General features: G+C 44.2%; 1 protein-coding gene across 2 annotated transcripts in view; it reads left to right on the plus strand.

Annotated features, from left to right (window-relative positions):
* gpc4 (glypican 4) overlaps positions 1 to 17,888 on the plus strand; it is a 74,569-nt gene that overhangs the window by 46,227 nt on the left and 10,454 nt on the right. For both annotated transcript variants that reach the window (XM_014212964.2, XM_014212965.2), the window contains exon 2: positions 1,525 to 1,683. In XM_014212964.2, coding sequence (XP_014068439.1) covers positions 1,525 to 1,683 — 159 coding nt within the window. The remainder of the gene's footprint in view (positions 1 to 1,524; positions 1,684 to 17,888) is intronic.

The following is a 17,888-nucleotide window of genomic DNA, read 5'->3' on the forward strand; positions in this document are numbered from 1 at the left end:
GTCTTCAGCAGTCTCTCCCCTCCCCCTCTTGTCAGTGTGCATGCTGGTGTGCACGCTGGTGTGTATTGTTCCCACATGAGAAACAGCTGCAGAAGCTTGCGGTATAACGTCTCGACTGACGGGTGCTGTGAGAGGTCACTTGAGGAGCATAAACCTTTTATTTCTCTTGGGTAGATAGTTCTCCAGAGTCTGCTTCTGTACCTGCTGCATGAAGCAGGGAGGCCTGGGATACCGCATGTTCAATGATATTATTGGACTGCCCAATTAAGGGCAAGTAGACAATGGTGTGGCGCAACAATCACAATGTATTCATTTCAATTAGATTTTTTTTGTTCTTTAACCTCTCTAGGGGGTGTGGGACGGTAGCGTCCCATCTGGCCAACATCCAGTGAAATTGCAGAGCGCGAAATTCAAAATACTAAATTCAAATATTTAACATTCTTGAAAATATGTGTTATATATCAAAATAAAGCTTAACTTCTTGTTAATCCAGCCGCCCTGTCAGATTTCTAAAAGGCTTTACGGCGAAAGCAAACCATGCGATTATCTGAGGACAGAACATTACGTACAGTTACCAGCCACCTAGATTAGTCACAAAAGTCAGATGGCAATAAAATTAATCACTTACCTTTGATCTTCGTATGGTTGCACTCACAAGACTCATGTTACACAATAAATGTTCGTTTTGTTCGATAAAGTCCCTCTTTATATCCAAAAACCTCCATTTTTGTTGGTGCGTTTTGTTCAGTAATTCAATGGCTCAAATGCGGTCACAAGAGGCAGACGAAAATTCCAAATAGTATCCGTAAAGTTCGTAGAAACATGTCAAATGATGTTTATAATCAATCCTCAGGTTGTTTTTAGCCTAAATAATCGATAATATTTAAACCGGAGAATAGCGTCGTCAATATTAAAGAAAAACAAAAGCGCGCTCTCGGTCGTGCGCAGTAACCAGCTCTGAGGACATCCCAGGGTCCACTCACTCAATGTTGTCATTCTCCCTCATTTTTCAGAATAAAAGCCTGAAACAATGTCTAAAGACTGTTCACAACGAGTGGGAGCCATAGGGAACAGAATCTGGGTCCTATCCCTTTAAATGGTGGATAGGCTTTTATTGAAAAAACAGCCATTTCAATATAATGGCACTTCCTGGATGGATTTTCCTCAGGTTTTCGCCTGCCATTTCAGTTCTGTTATACACAGATATTATTTTAAGTTTTAGAAACTTTGGAGTTTTTTTTTATCCAAATCTACTAATTATATGCATATCCTAGCTTCTGGGCCTGAGTAGCAGGAAGTTTAGTTTGGGCATGCTTTTCATCCGGAGGTGAAAATAGTGCCCCCTACCCTAGTGAGGTTAACATGGTTTATTTTCTTCTGCGAGAACATGGCACCTGATTCACGTAACGAACAGGAAACAAAAGCAGTTTTTCACGGTGTGTAACTGTGCTGTGTGAACTATCTTTATGATGGTTGGTCTTGGTTTGTGTAATCAGTGTTTTCTCTCGCCCTGCCTCTTTGTAGGAACCCATCTGAAGGTGTGTCCCCAGGAATACTCATGCTGTACGCTGGAGATGGAGGAGAAGCTGAGTCAGCAGAGCCACTCGGACCTGAAGGCCCCCATCTCCCAGCTCAGCACCAACCTACAGAGCACCTTCAAACAGAGGCACAGCCACTTTGACCGTAAGATCGAAACGCACGTATACACGCTCAAACAAAATCGTGAACGCGCACACACACACACACACACACACACACACACACACACACACACACACACACACACACACACACACACACACACACGCTCACACAAAATCTTGAACGCGAGCACACACCCCTACCTTCCTACTGTATCAGTCCATCTATGTGCCAGTCCCCAGAGCAGCACGGCGTCCTGTGCCAGTCCCCAGAGCAGCACGGCGTCCTGTGCCAGTCCCCAGAGCAGCAGCGCGTGTGCAGTGTTGGCTTTGACCGACATTCCCACCTGCCTGTGCATTGGCAGCCTGCAGCAAAGACACCCCGTCTCTGATGGCCGGTCCACCTGTCTCTCAAAGTCTCAGACATTGCCCCCTCTGGCCAATCCCCTCTCGCCCTACTGTCTGGGGGGAGAGAGAGAGGCATGCATGCTCTGACGAACCACACACCCAGAGCCAGCCTTCTTTCCCTTGACACACTTCCTGTTCTCTGTGTGTGTGTGTGTGTGTGTGTGTGTGTGTGTAAAAAATATCTGGATCATGCTGACTGTGATTGCCCTACTGTGAGGTGAAGCAGTGCATGGGAACATGTGACAATGCTGTGTCACTGGCAGAGGGACAGTTTGGCCCCTGAGACCTCCTGTCCTCCATCAAACCCCATCACCACTCTGGCTATTGCCTCTGCTGGTTGAGGAGGGTCTTTAGATGCAGGCTAGAGGATGCCTGGTCGGATATTCTCCAGACACACATTCATGCACCCACAGTACCCAACCCTCAAATGAATTAGTTATGCTGCACAGCTGGAAAGAGAGGGAGAGGTCCATTTTGGCAGTGTTGTGAAAAGGATAGAATTTACCTGAGTTATTTTACACTCCAGAGTGAGATGGAGTGTTGGGATATAAATGTATTTTAAGTGTATGTATTGTACATAAAAACCAGCAGCATACCACCCTGTATCCCACTGCTGGCTTGCCTCAGAAGCTAAGTAGGGTTGGTCCCTGGATGGGAGACCAGATGCTGCTCTAAGTGGTGTTGGAGGTCCAGTAGGGGGAACTCTGCCCTCTGGTCTAAGTAGATCCCAGGGCAGTGAATGGGACATTACCCTGCACTGGGTGCCGTCTTTCAGATTGGGTGTTAAAACGGGTGTCCTGACTCTCTGGTCACTAAAGGTTCCAAGGCACTTATCTTAAAGGTTGGGGTGTTAACTAGAGGTCGACCGATTAATCGGAAGGGCCGATTAATTGGGGCCGATTTCAAGTTTTCATAACAATCGGTAATTGGCATTTTTGGATGCCAATTATGGCCGACTATATTGCAATCCATGAGGAGACTGCGTGGCAGGCTGACCACCTGTTATGTGATTGCAGGCAGCAAAGAGCCATGAGTCAATCTTGCAACCTTACGGTTAACTAGTCCAACGCTCTAACCACCTGCTTTACATTGCACTCCACGAGGAGCCTGCCTGTTACGCGAATGCAGTAAGAAGCCAAGGTAAGTTGCTAGCTAGCATTAAACTTACCTTATAAAAAACAATCAATCTTAACATAATCACTAGTTAACTACACATGGTTGATGATATTACTAGTTTAACTAGCTTGTCCTGCGTTGCATATAATCAATGCGGTCCCTGAAACTGTGTCACTTCTCTTGCGTTCAGTGTAAGCAGAGTCAGGGTATATGCAGCAGTTTGGGCCGCCTGGCTTATTGCGAACTGTGTGAAGACCATTTCTTCCTAACAAAGACCGTAATTAATTTGCCAGAATTTTACATACCGTAATTTCCGGACTATTGAGTGCACCTGAATATAAGCCGCACCCACTGAATTTAAAAAAATATATTATTTTGAACATAAATAAGCCACACATGTCTATAAGCCGCAGGTGTTTACCGGTACATTTAAACAAATGAACTTTACACAGGCTTTAACGAAACACGGCTTGTAACAAAAATAAAAAATTAGCAGTAAACAGTAGCCTGCCAAGAAAGTCATTGCTCCAGACCAAGCTCCCGTGCAGCAGCTCTATTTCCTTTTCCAACAGCCAGATCAATCGCCTTCACCTTGAAAGCTGCATCATATGCATTTCTCCGTGTCTTTGCCATGATGAGGGTGACAAAATGACTACCGTAATCAGAATGATGGGAAGTTTGAGAGCGCTCGATTTAATCTAAAAAGCAAACAAAAAAGTTGTTTGACCTTAACCCGTTCGGCAATTTCATTGGTCTAATGAAAGCTTCATGCCGCCAAAAAACTGAGCACGTCACAGAATGTTTTTTTTTTTTATTTGATTTGAAAGCGGGAAAAATCCATATATTAGCCGCGTCATTGTTTAAGCCACGAGGTTCAAAGCGTGGGAAAAAAGTAGCGGCTTATAGTCCGGAAATTACGGTAATTATGACATAACATTGACTGTTGTGCAACGTAACAGCAATATTTAGACTTAGGGATGCCACCCGTTAGATAAAATACGGAACGGTTCCGTATTTCACTGAAAGAATAAAAGTTTTGTTTTCGAAAGGATAGTTTCCAAATTTGACCATATTAATGACCTAAGGCTCGTATTTGTGTGTTTATTATATTGTAATTAAGTCTATGATTTGATAGAGCAGTCTGACTGAGCGGTGGTAGGCAGCAGCAGGCTCATAAGCATTCATTTAAACAGCACTTTCCTCCATTTGCCAGCAGCTTTCCGCAATACTTGAAGCGCAGCGTTGTTTATGACTTAGAGCATATCAACTCCCGAGATTAGGCTGGCAATACAATAGTGCTTATAAGAATATCCAATAGTCAAAGGTCTATGAAATACAAATGGTATAGATAGAAATAGTCCTATAATAACTACAACCTAAAACTTAACTGGGAATATTGAAGACTCATGTTAGAAGGAACCACCAGCTTTCATATGTTCTGAGCAAGGAACTTAACCTGTTGGGGATAGGGGGCAGTATTTGCACGGCCGGATAAAAAACGTACCCGATTTAATCTGGTTACTACTCCTGCCCAGTAACTAGAATATGCATATAATTGTTTGATTTGGATAGAAAACACCCTAAAGTTTCTAAAACTGTTTGAATGGTGTCTGTGAGTATAACAGAACTCATTTGGCAGGCAAAAACCTGAGAAGATTCCAAACAGGAAGCGCTCTCTCTGACTACTTCTTGGCCTTCTTGATCATCTCTAACCAAAACAGGGGATCTCTGGCATAACGTGACATTTTGTAACGCTCTCAGAAGGCGCCAGAACGTTGAATGGTGACTTTGCCGGCCATGGCTGAAAAACAGTAGCGCATTTGGATAGTGGTCGATCTGAGAACAATGAGACTGGGGCGCGTGCACGAGCCAACACCATGTTTTTATTTTTTCGTCTTTGAACGAAAACAGGGTTTCCCGGTTGGAATATTATCGCTTTTTTTACGAGAAAAATCGCATAAAAATAGATTTTAGACAGCGTTTGACATGCTTCAAAGTACGGTAATGGAATATTTTGAATTTTTTTGTCACGAAACGCGTCGGGTGCGTCACCCTTCTTTACCCTTCGGATAGTGTCTTGAACGCACGAACAAAACGCCGCTATTTGGATATAACTATGGATTATTTGGAACCAAACCAACATTTGTTATTGAAGTAGAAGTCCTGGGTGTGCATTCTGACGAAGAACAGCAAAGGTAATCCAATTTTTCTAATAGTATATCTGTATATCTGAGTTTGGTGAGTACCACACTTGGTGGGTGTCAAAATGGCTAGCCCGTGATGGCCGGGCTATCTACTCAGAATATTGCAAAATGTGCTTCCACTGAAAAGCTATTTTAAAATCGGACACCGCGATTGCATAAAGGAGTTCTGTATCTATAATTTTTTTTTTTTTGTGAACGTTTATCGTGAGTAATTTAGTAAATTCACCGGCAGTGTTCGGTGGGAATGCTAGTCACATGCTAGTCACATGCTAATGTAAAAAGCTGGTTTTTGATATAAATATGAACTTGATTGAACAAAACATGCATGTATTGTATAACATAATGTCCTAGGAGTGTCGTCTGATGAAGATCATCAAAGGTTAGTACTGCATTTAGCTGTGGTTTGGGTTTATGTGACATTATATGCTAGCTTGAAAAATGGGTGTCTGATTATTTCTGGCTGGGTACTCTGCTCACATAATCTAATGTTTTGCTTTTGTTGTAAAGCATTTTTGAAATCGGACAGTGTGGTTAGATTAACGAGAGTCTTGTCTTTAAAATGGTGTAAAATAGTCATGTTTGAGAAATTGAAGTAATAGCATTTCTAAGGTATTTGAATATCGCGCCACGGGATTCCACTGGCTGTTGAGTAGGTGGGACGCAAGCGTTCCACTGCCCCAGAGAGGTTAAACGTAAGCTTTGTACATGGCACATATTGCACTTTTACTTTCTTCTCCAACAGTGTTTTTGCATTATTTAAACCAAATTGAACATGTTTCATTATTTGAGACTAAATTGATTATTTTTATGTATTATATTAAAGTAAGTGTTCATTGTTCATTCAGTATTGTTGTAATTGTTTTTATTACAAATGTATATAAACAAAAATTGTCCGATTTAATCGGCATCAGCTTTTTTTGGGTCCTCCAATAATCGGTATTGGCATTGAAATATCATAATCGGTCGACCTCGAGTGTTAACCCTGTCCTGGCTAAATTCCCAATCTGGCCCTCATACCATCATGGCCACCTAATCGATTGACTCCTTCCCCAGGTTGGTGCTGTAAATGAGTGTATGCAGGATAGTCTAACAAGGAGTATGTGTATTGCAGCCAGATGTGAACAAGAATGTGACATGTCGGAATGTGGTGGCTGCTTTAGCCCGCCCGCTCTCTCGGTCTCACGCGTATGTTCTGTGTCAGGGTGGCCTGTCTCTCAGAGCTGTTAGATGTGGGATACCTTTACAAAGCCCTGCTGTGCTCTTCTCCGTCTGAACCATTAGTCCAGGGTGTCCAGCTCAGGCGGCTCTCTCCCTGGGTGGGGTGTCCAGCTTGATGCATACAGCTTTTGCTCATTTGCATGGTTAGTTGTTTACTTCAAGCATTTTAATACATTTATTTCCTTCACTAATGTTATCATTTACACACGGTCACATTTCTTTTGTCTTAGTATGACTGTTTACTTGACACAAGAATTCTTTGACTGTACTTTTCCGGCAGTTCTTACTTTCGCCACTAGAGGGTGACCAGACGATTTATGGGGTTCTGTAGTCCTGAAGTTGACTGTTTTTTTGCTTGCCAATGGCTAACAGTTTCTTACTGGTGATTAAAATGGGAGATTGCAATTTCTTTCAAGTCATTACTGAATAATTTAATGTAATCAAACGTTAAACCTCAAACATTCATGGTAATTCGAGTCACGTGACTTGGACTGGAGCACTACTTGATATTGAGACTTGACTTGGCCAATAGAAAAACACTTGCCACTCGATTTTGACTTGATCATCTATGACTCGTGACTTAACTTGGACTTGAGTTGTATGACTGGAGAGACTTGATTTGTCTTCTCGCACACCATGTGTCCTTTATATCGGAGTGCTGCAGGTTCTGTGCATTCTGTTTCTTGTTCAATTAGGTTCAATTAGATTCACGGAAATCACAGGTTACGCAGGCCAGGCACAAAGCACGTAATCTAGTAAAGCGTGCGCCACTCCACTATCTTCCCGGTATTTATTTAGCAAACATAACACATCACTCCCAACAGATGCAAGCAAGAACTATTTACAGAAATGTTGCAGCAGCCCACACCTAAACTGTATGGGAAGAAAACGAGACGATTTCTCAGTCTGATCAACTAGGCTACTGATAACAACCACAGCCTGCAGCTGCATAGGCTACAGCCAATGCCCTTTACCCTCTTGCACTTTGAGTAGGGTAAACAGTGGTCATGTTATGTAGAATATTTATAGCCCATTTATTTGTGTTAGAAGTAAAATATGAATTTAATCAAATTTGGTTTAGGCTATATTCAAACTTGGGCTGGCTAGGCTAGGCTACCAGTTAAAATGATTAACTGAAATTAAACACTATTTTTTTACTTTTTATTTATAGGAGACAATGCACATTAATCAATATTACAATAATGCAACATCCATGTAAATGTGCCGAGGTTAGCCAAAAGCTAATTTGCACCAGTAGTCCCTGGGCAGGTAAGGGCCTTTACACAGCTACTCACTAAAACAATACAAAATACAAATCCATTACATTCAATAATATATCATTCTAACACCATCAACTGTCTTACATATGAGCAACCACAGATAACTTGTGTACAGGTTTGGATAGATTTGAGCCGTGTTTTCAATTTAAAATTACAATAATCGGTGCAGCGTCTCAAGTCCAAGGGCAATGCATTCCAGTATATTGTAGCTCTAACAGAGAAGGGCCGGTTGACCGATTTTTACTGTGTTGGAAAGAGAAGGCAATCCCCTTTAGTTACTGCCCTTGTTATCCTGGAGGTGGTTTCCTTGAGCATGATATGCCGGCATAGGGGAGGGAGGGGAAAGACCATGCAGGATCTTAAAGACCAGGCTTGCATCTACATACTGATTTAAGCTATCCAGACTAAGTAAATTATGTTTGTAAATGATATGACAACGGTGGTAACTGTTTTATTTGTTATAAAATCTTAAGTTTGTAGAGTGATTCAATTGGTTTCAGAATAGTAGCTCCTGCTTGTGACCAGCATGTGAGGCAATATCTCAGATGTGAGAAGACCACAGCATGTATATATAGTTTGGTGGCCTCCAGAGGAAGGAAAGGTCTTTATAAACCTAAAGTTGGATACTCCAAACTTGACCGTGTTAACCACCACCTTCACATGTTTCTTAAATGTCAAGTTGGAGTCCAAAATGACGCTGCGATATCTGAAGTTAGACACAACTTTCAGATTCTCACCCTTAACAAGAAAAAGCTGGTTGGGAAGAATCAATGGATTTCTTAGAGAAGTACTTAGTCTTGTCGAATTTTATAAATTTTTTTCATTAATTTTTTTAAATGCAGGCAAGAATTAGTCGTCCATTTTAGAAACATGTACCATAGCTTCAGTTAACTTAACAACTAGTTGTCTATTTTTTTTTGTGTACATACAGGACTGTATTGTCTGCATGTTAACTTGTGGGCAAGCAAGTGGGAGATCATTTTATATACAGTTGAAGTCGGAAGTTTACATACATACACTTAGGTTGGAGTCATTAACTCGTTTTTCAACCACTCCACACATTTCTTGTTAACAAACTATAGTTTTGGCAAGTCGGTTAGGACATCTACTTTGTGCATGACACAAGTAACTTTTCCAACAATTGTTTAGACTATTTCACAAAAAATTCACTATCACAATTCCAGTGGGTCAGAAGTTTACATACAGTAAGTTGACTGTGCCTTTAAGCAGCTTGGAAAATGATGACATGGCTTTAGAAGCTTCTGATAGGGTAATTGACATCATTTGAGTCAATTGGAGGTGTACCTGTGGATGTATTTCAAGGCCTACCTTCAAACTCAGTGCCTCTTTGATGGACATCATTGGAAAATCGAAAGAAATCAGCCAAGACGCCAGAAAAAAATTGCAGACCTCCAGAAGTCTGGTTCATCCTTGGGAGCAATTTCCAAATGCCTGAAGGTACCACATTCATCTGTACAAACAATAGTATGCAAGTATAAACACCATGGGACCACGCAGCCGTCATACCGCTCAGGAAGGAGACGCGTTCTGTCTCCTAGAGATGAACGTACTTTAGTGCGAAAAGTGCAAATCAATCCCAGAACAACAGCAAAGGACCATGTGAAGATGCTGGAGGAAACGGGTACAAAAGTATCTATGTCCACAGTAAAACGAGTCCTATATCGACATAACCTGAAAGGCCGCTCAGCAATGAAGAAGCCACTGCTCCAAAACCGCCATAAAAAAGCCAGACTACGGTTTGCAACCGCACATGGGGACAAAGATCGTACTTTTTGGAGAAATGTCCTCTGGTCTGATGAAACAAAAATAGAACTGTTTGGCCATAATGACCATTATGTTTGGAGGAAAAAGGGGGAGGCTTGCAAGCCGAAGAACACCATCCCAACCGTGAAGCACAGGGGTGGCAGCATCATGTTGTGGGGGTGCTTTGCTGCAGAGGGGACTGGTGCACTTCACAAAATAGATGGCATCATGAGGGAGGGAAATTATGTGGATATATTGAAGCAACATCTCAAGACATCAGTCAGGAAGTTAAAGCTTGGTCACAAATGGGTCTTCCAAATGGACAATGACCCCAAGCATACTTCTGGAGTTGTGGCAAAATGGCTTAAGGACAACAAAGTCAAGGTATTGGAGTGGCCATCACAAAGCCCTGACCTCAATCCTATAGAACATTTGTCGGCAGAACTGAAAAAGCGTGTGCGAGCAAGAAGGCCTACAAACCTGACTCAGTTACACCAGCTCTGTCAGGAGGAATGGGCCAAAATTCACCCAACTTATTGTGGGAAGCTTGTGGAAGGCTACCTGAAACATTTGACTAAAGTTAACCTGTTAGGGCTAGGGGGCAGCATTTGCACGTCTGGATAAAAAAAATGTACCCGATTTAATCTGGTTACTAATCCTACCCAGTAACTAGAATATGCATATACTTATTATATATGGATAGAAAACACTCTAAAGTTTCTAAAACTGTTTGAATGGTGTCTGTGAGTATAACAGAACTCATTTGGCAGGCAAAACCCTGAGACATTTTCTGACAGGAAGTGGATACCTGATGTGTTGTATTGACTTTAAACCTATCCCATTGAAAAACACAGGGGCTGAGGAATATTTTGGCACTTCCTATTGCTTCCACTAGATGTCACCAGCCTTTACAAAGTGTTTTGAGTCTTCTGGAGGGAGATCTGACCGAACAAGAGCCATGGAACGATGATGTCCCATTAGACACCTGGCGCGCGAGTTCATGTTGGGTACCCTCGTTCCAATACGTTATAAAAGAGTATGCATTCGTCCACCTTGAATATTATTCATGTTCTGGTTAAAAAAGGCCCTAATGATTTATGCTATACAACGTTTGACATGTTTGAACGAACGGAAATATATTTTTTCCCCTCGTTCATGACGAGAAGTCCGGCTGGCTTAGATCATGTGCTAACAAGACGGAGATTTTTGGACATAAATGATGAGCTTTTTTGAACAAAACTACATTCGTTATGGACCTGTGATACCTGGAAGTGACATCTGATGAAGAGAATCAAAGGTAATGGATTATTTACATAGTATTTTCGATTTTAGATCTCCCCAACATGACGTCTAGTCTGTATCGCAACGCTTATTTTTCTGGGCGCAGTGCTCAGATTATTGCAAAGTGTGATTTCCCAGTAAGGTTATTTTTAAATCTGGCAAGTTGATTGCGTTCAAGAGATGTAAATCTATAATTCTTTAAATGACAATATAATATTTTACCAATGTTTTCTAATTTTAATTATTTAATTTGTGACGCTGACTTGACTGCCGGTTATTGGAGGGAAACGATTTCCTCAACATCAATGCCATAGTAAAACGCTGTTTTTGGATATAAATATGAACTTGATAGAACTAAAAATGCATGCATTGTCTAACATAATGTCCTAGGAGTGTCATCTGATGGAGATTGTAAAAGGTTAGTGCATCATTTTAGCTGGTTTTATGGTTTTGGTGACCCTGTCTTTGACTTGACAAAACATTACACACAACTCTTGTAAATGTACTGTCCTAACATACTCTAAATTTATGCGTTCGCCGTAAAACCTTTTTGAAATCGTAAAACGTGGTTAGATTAAGGAGATGTTTATCTTTCAAATGGTGTAAAATAGTTGTATTTTTGAAAAATTTGAATTTTGACATTTATTTGGTTTCAAATTTGCCGCTCTTGAAATGCACCTGCTGTTGATGGAGTGCACCACGGGTGGCACGCTAGCGTCCCACCTAGCCCATAGAGGTTAAACAATGTTAAGGCAATGCTACTAAATACTAATTGACTGTATGTAAACTTCTCACCCACTGGGAATGTGACAAAAGCAATAAAAGCTGAAATAAATCATTCTCTCTACTATTATTCTGACATTTCACATTCTTACAATAAAGTGGTGATCCTAAGACAGGGAATTTGTACTTGTATTAAATGTCAGGAATTTTGAAAACAGTACAAATGTATTTGGCTAAGGTGTATGTAAACTTCCAACTTCAACTGTTGATGTTAAACAGAAGGGTGTGTAATATTGACCCTTGTGGGACGCCAATGTTATAGTAAAAAGTCCTACTGAGTGTCCCCCAAACGAACCATTTTACTTCTGTTTGTCAGATAGGAATACATCCAACTAATGACTTCAGTGGACACAAAGGGAGGATAGTTTGGATAGGAGAACTTCATGATTCACAGTATCAAAGGCCTTTTTAAGATCCAAAAAGACTGCACCGACTTCACCACTATGTCCAGTTTAGATTTAATGCACTCCAGAAAATAGTTGGCTGTTTTGGTAGAATGGTTAGTTCTGAATCCACATTGCATTTGCTGTATTGAGTTGCCCTGAATGAGGTGATCAGTCAGATGATCAGCCACCCATCTTTCACCTACATAATACTGATTACATAAATATGCATTATTTTTAATTGCATTTGCATTGGCCTATACAATGCAAACCTGCATAAAGCAATCATCCCTGTGAGTTCTATTGTCCAATTGCAGTGGTGGTCTGTGTAAAGTCTAGTTTTAAATGAATTCCTATTAAAAAGTACAATGTTGCTGCAGTTTTACAGGGTTTTCAAAACTCCCTAGGGCCAGTAGTTTTTCCAGAATTTCTTTAAAACCATATGACCAGTTTAGAAAATACCTGTGTACCTAGCCGGCAGGTAGCCTAGTAGTTATGAGCGTTGGGCCAGTAACCGAAAGGTCAATGTTTCGAATCCCCGAGCCGACTAGGTGAAAAATCTATTGGTATTTCCTTGAGCTAGGCACTTAACCCTAATTGCTCCTGCAAGTAGCTCTGGATAAGAGCGTCTGCTAAATGACTCAAATGTAAATCTGATCCCTTGCAAATATACATACCTTTTTACAACTACTAATGAATCGCTGTCAGATCCTATAGGGTCCTGATGTATACCTGGGTAGGTTACCAGATTAGTAAATGCTCCGGGCCCCAGGGAAAACAATTTGCCCCACCACTCTGGGACCTGTGGTGCCACCTCCGCATCAGGGCATCATTGGTCCCAAAAATTGTAGCATTCAGTTTCAAAGACTGGTAGTGGGGGAAAAGGTATGCCATTTGTAAAACATGTGTGTCCAAAATCACTGATGCATTTCAATTGCAGTAAAATTGGTATTTGACACTTAATTGACATGAGGACTCGAAACCCTAAATTAGGGACTTGTGGCTTGACTCACCCTGAGCTGTGGAACTTGGGACTTTACTTGACACTTGCCCATTATTACTTGGGACTTGAAGATTAAGACTTGCTTAGGACTTGCAAAATTGTGACTTGGTTACATCTCTGGTAATTCAGTTTAACCTCGTAAACAATTCATTTCGACCCATTGTTTATTTGAAACAGACGTTTATTTTCTGAATTGTGTGCCATTGCCCGGCTATAAGGGACAGGCGCCTATTTGAGACTCAGCGTTTTTATTGAAGTTTTACAGTACCCGAATTTAGTTGTTCCGTTTTGCAAGAGTTTGGATTAGTGATTACACCCCAATTCTCACATTGAGACGTCCAGAAGCAGCCATTTCCTACGGACGTGTCTGCCACGGTGCTCAGTGTCTGCCATGGGAAACGTGCCTGCGGCTCGTTGTATTTAGTGGCTGGAGATGGTAATGATGATGGTGGCTAATGGTTCATCTGGAGCTGGAGACAAACACAGACACACAGGAAGTGGTAGAGCAGAGTCCTCATGTGCCTGGAGTTAGGAGTCATGGCCAATTAAGTACGGGCCAGAAATAGTTCTCGCTCTCTTTTATCTCCCTCTGACCTGGGGTTTGTGTTTGTCCCTGTCTGTCTGTCTGGGGGAGCTAGCTATGTCTGGGATTAAGCCCTTCTGCCCCAGGACACACGCATCAAGACCCATACATCTCCAGCACTGCGGTCCTAACAGCAGGAGGGGTGGAACCCCACAAGAGAAGGGAGCAATTACTGTGAGGATAGAGGGGGGAGGAGGGAAGTCCAATTCTCCTTATGGGAGGAAAGGGGAGGGAGGAGTGTTAGGGAGGTCGGTCAGCTCCTCTCTTGGGGTGATGGATTGGGCCCAACATCAGTGCTTCATATTTTGGGGGCGGGGGAAGAGATTCTTCCAGGCTCTCTCTCTCTCTCTCTCTTTTCTCTAACAAGATTCTTGCTGTCAGGATCTACATTGACTCTCACACGAACACACACAGGTTAAGCGGCTATACTGCCTCATATGTCCTTAGTGTTTCCCTACACACCATGATCCCTTTCCTTTAACCTTTCACCTACATTTTCCTTAACCAATGGTTGAGCGGTAAGCACATTTCTCTTCAGGAGAACCCTTAAGGGAGTGTGCTGCTCCACGGCCTCGCTGTTGGCCGACGGCTGTATGTCATAAACCGTTTTTAATGATGAATCAAGATGCCAGTGTAATGCTGCTTTCATACTAGAGACCATAGCTTCAGCCAGAGAAACCCGCTCAACTTTAATCCATCTTTAAAAACAACCAGAAGTTACAACTAGAAGTGTGTTTTGTGCTACCTTGTTACTGACCCCCTGTACATCTTTGCCAGCACTGATCTTTTGGGTGGGAAGTGGTGGCTCATTAGTATGTCTGCATAGGCAGGATGATGGGCCTGTCCTCCCTCCTCCCCTCCCTCATGTCTCCTTTCACTGACTTTAAACTTGTGGCAACTGACATTCCAGAGTGGGGGGTGGTGGGGGGTAGAAGGACCTTTTGTTTTAATCTCTGTCAATGGAGCGTGGAGTTTGGTGCCCTCTCCCCTGTCTTTGTGTGTGGGGGACGTGAATGGAAGTGCTGCAGTGTTTCCGGTATCCTTGGTGACACAGTGGGGATTTGGAGTTAAAAAAGCCCTCAACTTAACCCTCCCCAAGCCGCCCCCATCCCTCCCCCACTTCGTTTTTCTTTTTAGATTGTCAGTCTGAAGTGGAAGTGACAGCGCCGCACTTGGTGTGTGTGTGTGTGTGTGTGTGTGTGTGTGTGTGTGTGTGTGTGTGTGTGTGTGTGTGTGTGTGTGTGTGTGTGTGTGTGTGTGTGTGTGTGTGTGTGTGTGTGTGTGTGTGTGTGTGTGTGTGTGTGTGTGTGTGTCCTGGTGCCTGAATTCAGGAGCGTTTGGTGACTCCCTCGGAGAGAGCATGGGAACTTTACATTTCAAAGCCGGGCAGAGGGCACACAGAAACTACAGCGGAACCGAAGCTGTGTGTACAAGGAGAAAGAGATGAGACGGGGGTGAAGGGGGGGGGTGTATGGTGCCGAGCGTGAGAGGGGGGGGTGTATGGTGCCGCGCGTGAGAGGGGGGGTGTATGGTGCCGCGCATGAGAGGGGGGGTGTATGGTGCCGCGCATGAGAGGGGGGGGTGAAGGGGGGTGTATGGTGCCGCGCATGAGAGGGGGGGTGTATGGTGCCGCGCATGAGAGGGGGGGTGAAGGGGGGGTGTATGGTGCCGCGCATGAGAGGGGGGGGTGTATGGTGCCGCGCATGAGAGGGGGGGGTGAAGGGGGGTGTATGGTGCCGCGCATGAGAGGGGGGGTGTATGGTGCCGCGCATGAGAGGGGGGGGGTGTATGGTGCCGCGCATGAGAGGGGGGGTGAAGGGGGGTGTATGGTGCCGCGCATGAGAGGGGGGTGAAGGGGGGGTGTATGGTGCCGCGCATGAGAGGGGGGGTGAAGGGGGGTGTATGGTGCCGCGCATGAGAGGGGGGGTGAAGGGGGGTGTATGGTGCCGCGCATGAGAGGGGGGGTGAAGGGGGGTGTATGGTGCCGCGCATGAGAGGGGGGTGAAGGGGGGGGTGTATGGTGCCGCGCATGAGAGGGGGGGTGAAGGGGGGGTGTATGGTGCCGCGCATGAGAGAGGGGGTGAAGGGGGGGTGTATGGTGCCGCGCATGAGAGGGGGGGTGAAGGGGGGGGTGTATGGTGCCGCGCATGAGAGGGGGGGTGAAGGGGGGGTGTATGGTGCCGCGCATGAGAAGGGGGGGTGAAGGGGGGTGTATGGTGCCGCGCATGAGAGGGGGGGTGAAGGGGGGGTGTATGGTGCCGCGCATGAGAGAGGGGTGAAGGGGGGGTGTATGGTGCCGCGCATGAGAGAGGGGGTGAAGGGGGGGTGTATGGTGCCGCGCATGAGAGGGGGGTGAAGGGGGGGTGTATGGTGCCGCGCATGAGAGAGGGGTGAAGGGGGGTTTATGGTGCTGCGCATGAGAGAGAGGTGAAGCATTTTGCAGTGAGTCTGGAATTCTCATTTTGTTCAGATTAAGAAAGTGGGGGTAGCGGGGGGTTCGTGGGAGAGGGGTGCTGGATTATTTGGGGGGTGGGGGGTGATGGACATTCCTTAGGATGAAGTAGGTCATTGTTCCCCGTCTCTACTGAAGAGAGCCTTCTGAAGGAACTGACCAACTGAAAGCATTGGAGGGAGAGAGCGAGAGAGGGGGGACAGGTCCCTATATGGAAAGGGAGGAAGGGGGAGCAGTAATCCTATTGAAAATGCCTCTGAAGGACAGACCAAGAGGAGCAGGGAGAAAGGAAAACGAATGGAATGTGACAACAGAAAAATGCCATTGGTGGTCAGTCTGAGGCGGCTTGATGTGGAGAGACGTTTCTGTTGAATGGCAGTGGGTTTACAGGAACCAGGCAACCACCTCTCCCATATTCAGCCTCTCTCTCTCTCTCCCGCTAAGAAACTCTAACTCCACCTCTCATCCCCCCTCACTCTTTTCTTTCTCTTCCTCCCTTCCCAACCGTTTCTCTTCCCATACAACCATTCCCATGGTGTTTTTTTTCTGCTGAGGGATTTTATGTGCTGTCCTGCTGTTGGGACACTGCTATTCCTGCTGTTGGGACACTGTGCTATTCCTGCTGTTGGGACACTGCTATTCCTGATGTTGGGACACTGCTATTCCTGCTGTTGGGACACTGCTATTCCTGCTGTTGGGACACTGCTATTCCTGCTGTTGGGACACTGCTATTCCTGCTGTTGGGACACTGTGCTATTCCTGCTGTTGGGACACTGCTATTCCTGATGTTGGGACACTGTACTATTCCTGCTGTTGGGACACTGTGCTATTCCTGATGTTGGGACACTGTGCTATTCCTGATGTTGGGACACTGCTATTCCTGATGTTGGGACACTGTGCTATTCCTGATGTTGGGACACTGTGCTATTCCTGATGTTGGGACACTGTGCTATTCCTGATGTTGGGACACTGCTATTCCTGATGTTGGGACACTGTGCTATTCCTGATGTTGGGACACTGTGCTATTCCTGCTGTTGGGACACTGTGCTATTCCTGATGTTGGGACACTGTGCTATTCCTGATGTTGGGACACTGTGCTATTCCTGATGTTGGGACACTGTGCTATTCCTGCTGTTGGGACACTGTGCTATTCCTGATGTTGGGACACTGTGCTATTCCTGCTGTTGGGACACTGTGCTATTCCTGCTGTTGGGACACTGTGCTATTCCTGCTGTTGGGACACTGTGCTATTCCTGCTGTTGGGACACTGTGCTATTCCTGCTGTTGGGACACTGTGCTATTCCTGCTGTTGGGACACTGTGCTATTCCTGATGTTGGGACACTGTGCTATTCCTGATGTTGGGACACTGTGCTATTCCTGATGTTGGGACACTGCTGTGAAGGGAAACCAGTACATACAGGACAATGTCAAATGAAATAAACATCCATCTGTTTTGATCATAACCCCTCTGATTTTCAACCCTATTGTCAGCTACAGGAGGACTGGTCCCAAATGGAACCCTATTCCCTATATAGTACACTATGGGCCTCGGTCAAAAGTAGCGTGCTATATAACCTTTTTTTTTTGCCTTTCGTGAACTAGCACTTGACTTTTTCCCCTTTCTACCTCTGACTTTGCTGATAGTACATACATTCTTTCCTCAATTAAGTAGCTATGACTTGAGATGTGGTGGTCCCACCTCGCTGCCTTATGATAAATTCTATAACTAAAGTCGCTCTGGATAAGAGCGTCTGCTAAATGACAATGTATAG

This window comes from Salmo salar, chromosome ssa09 (genome assembly GCF_905237065.1).
Source record: "Salmo salar chromosome ssa09, Ssal_v3.1, whole genome shotgun sequence".
Classification (NCBI taxonomy): Eukaryota; Metazoa; Chordata; class Actinopteri; order Salmoniformes; family Salmonidae; genus Salmo; species Salmo salar.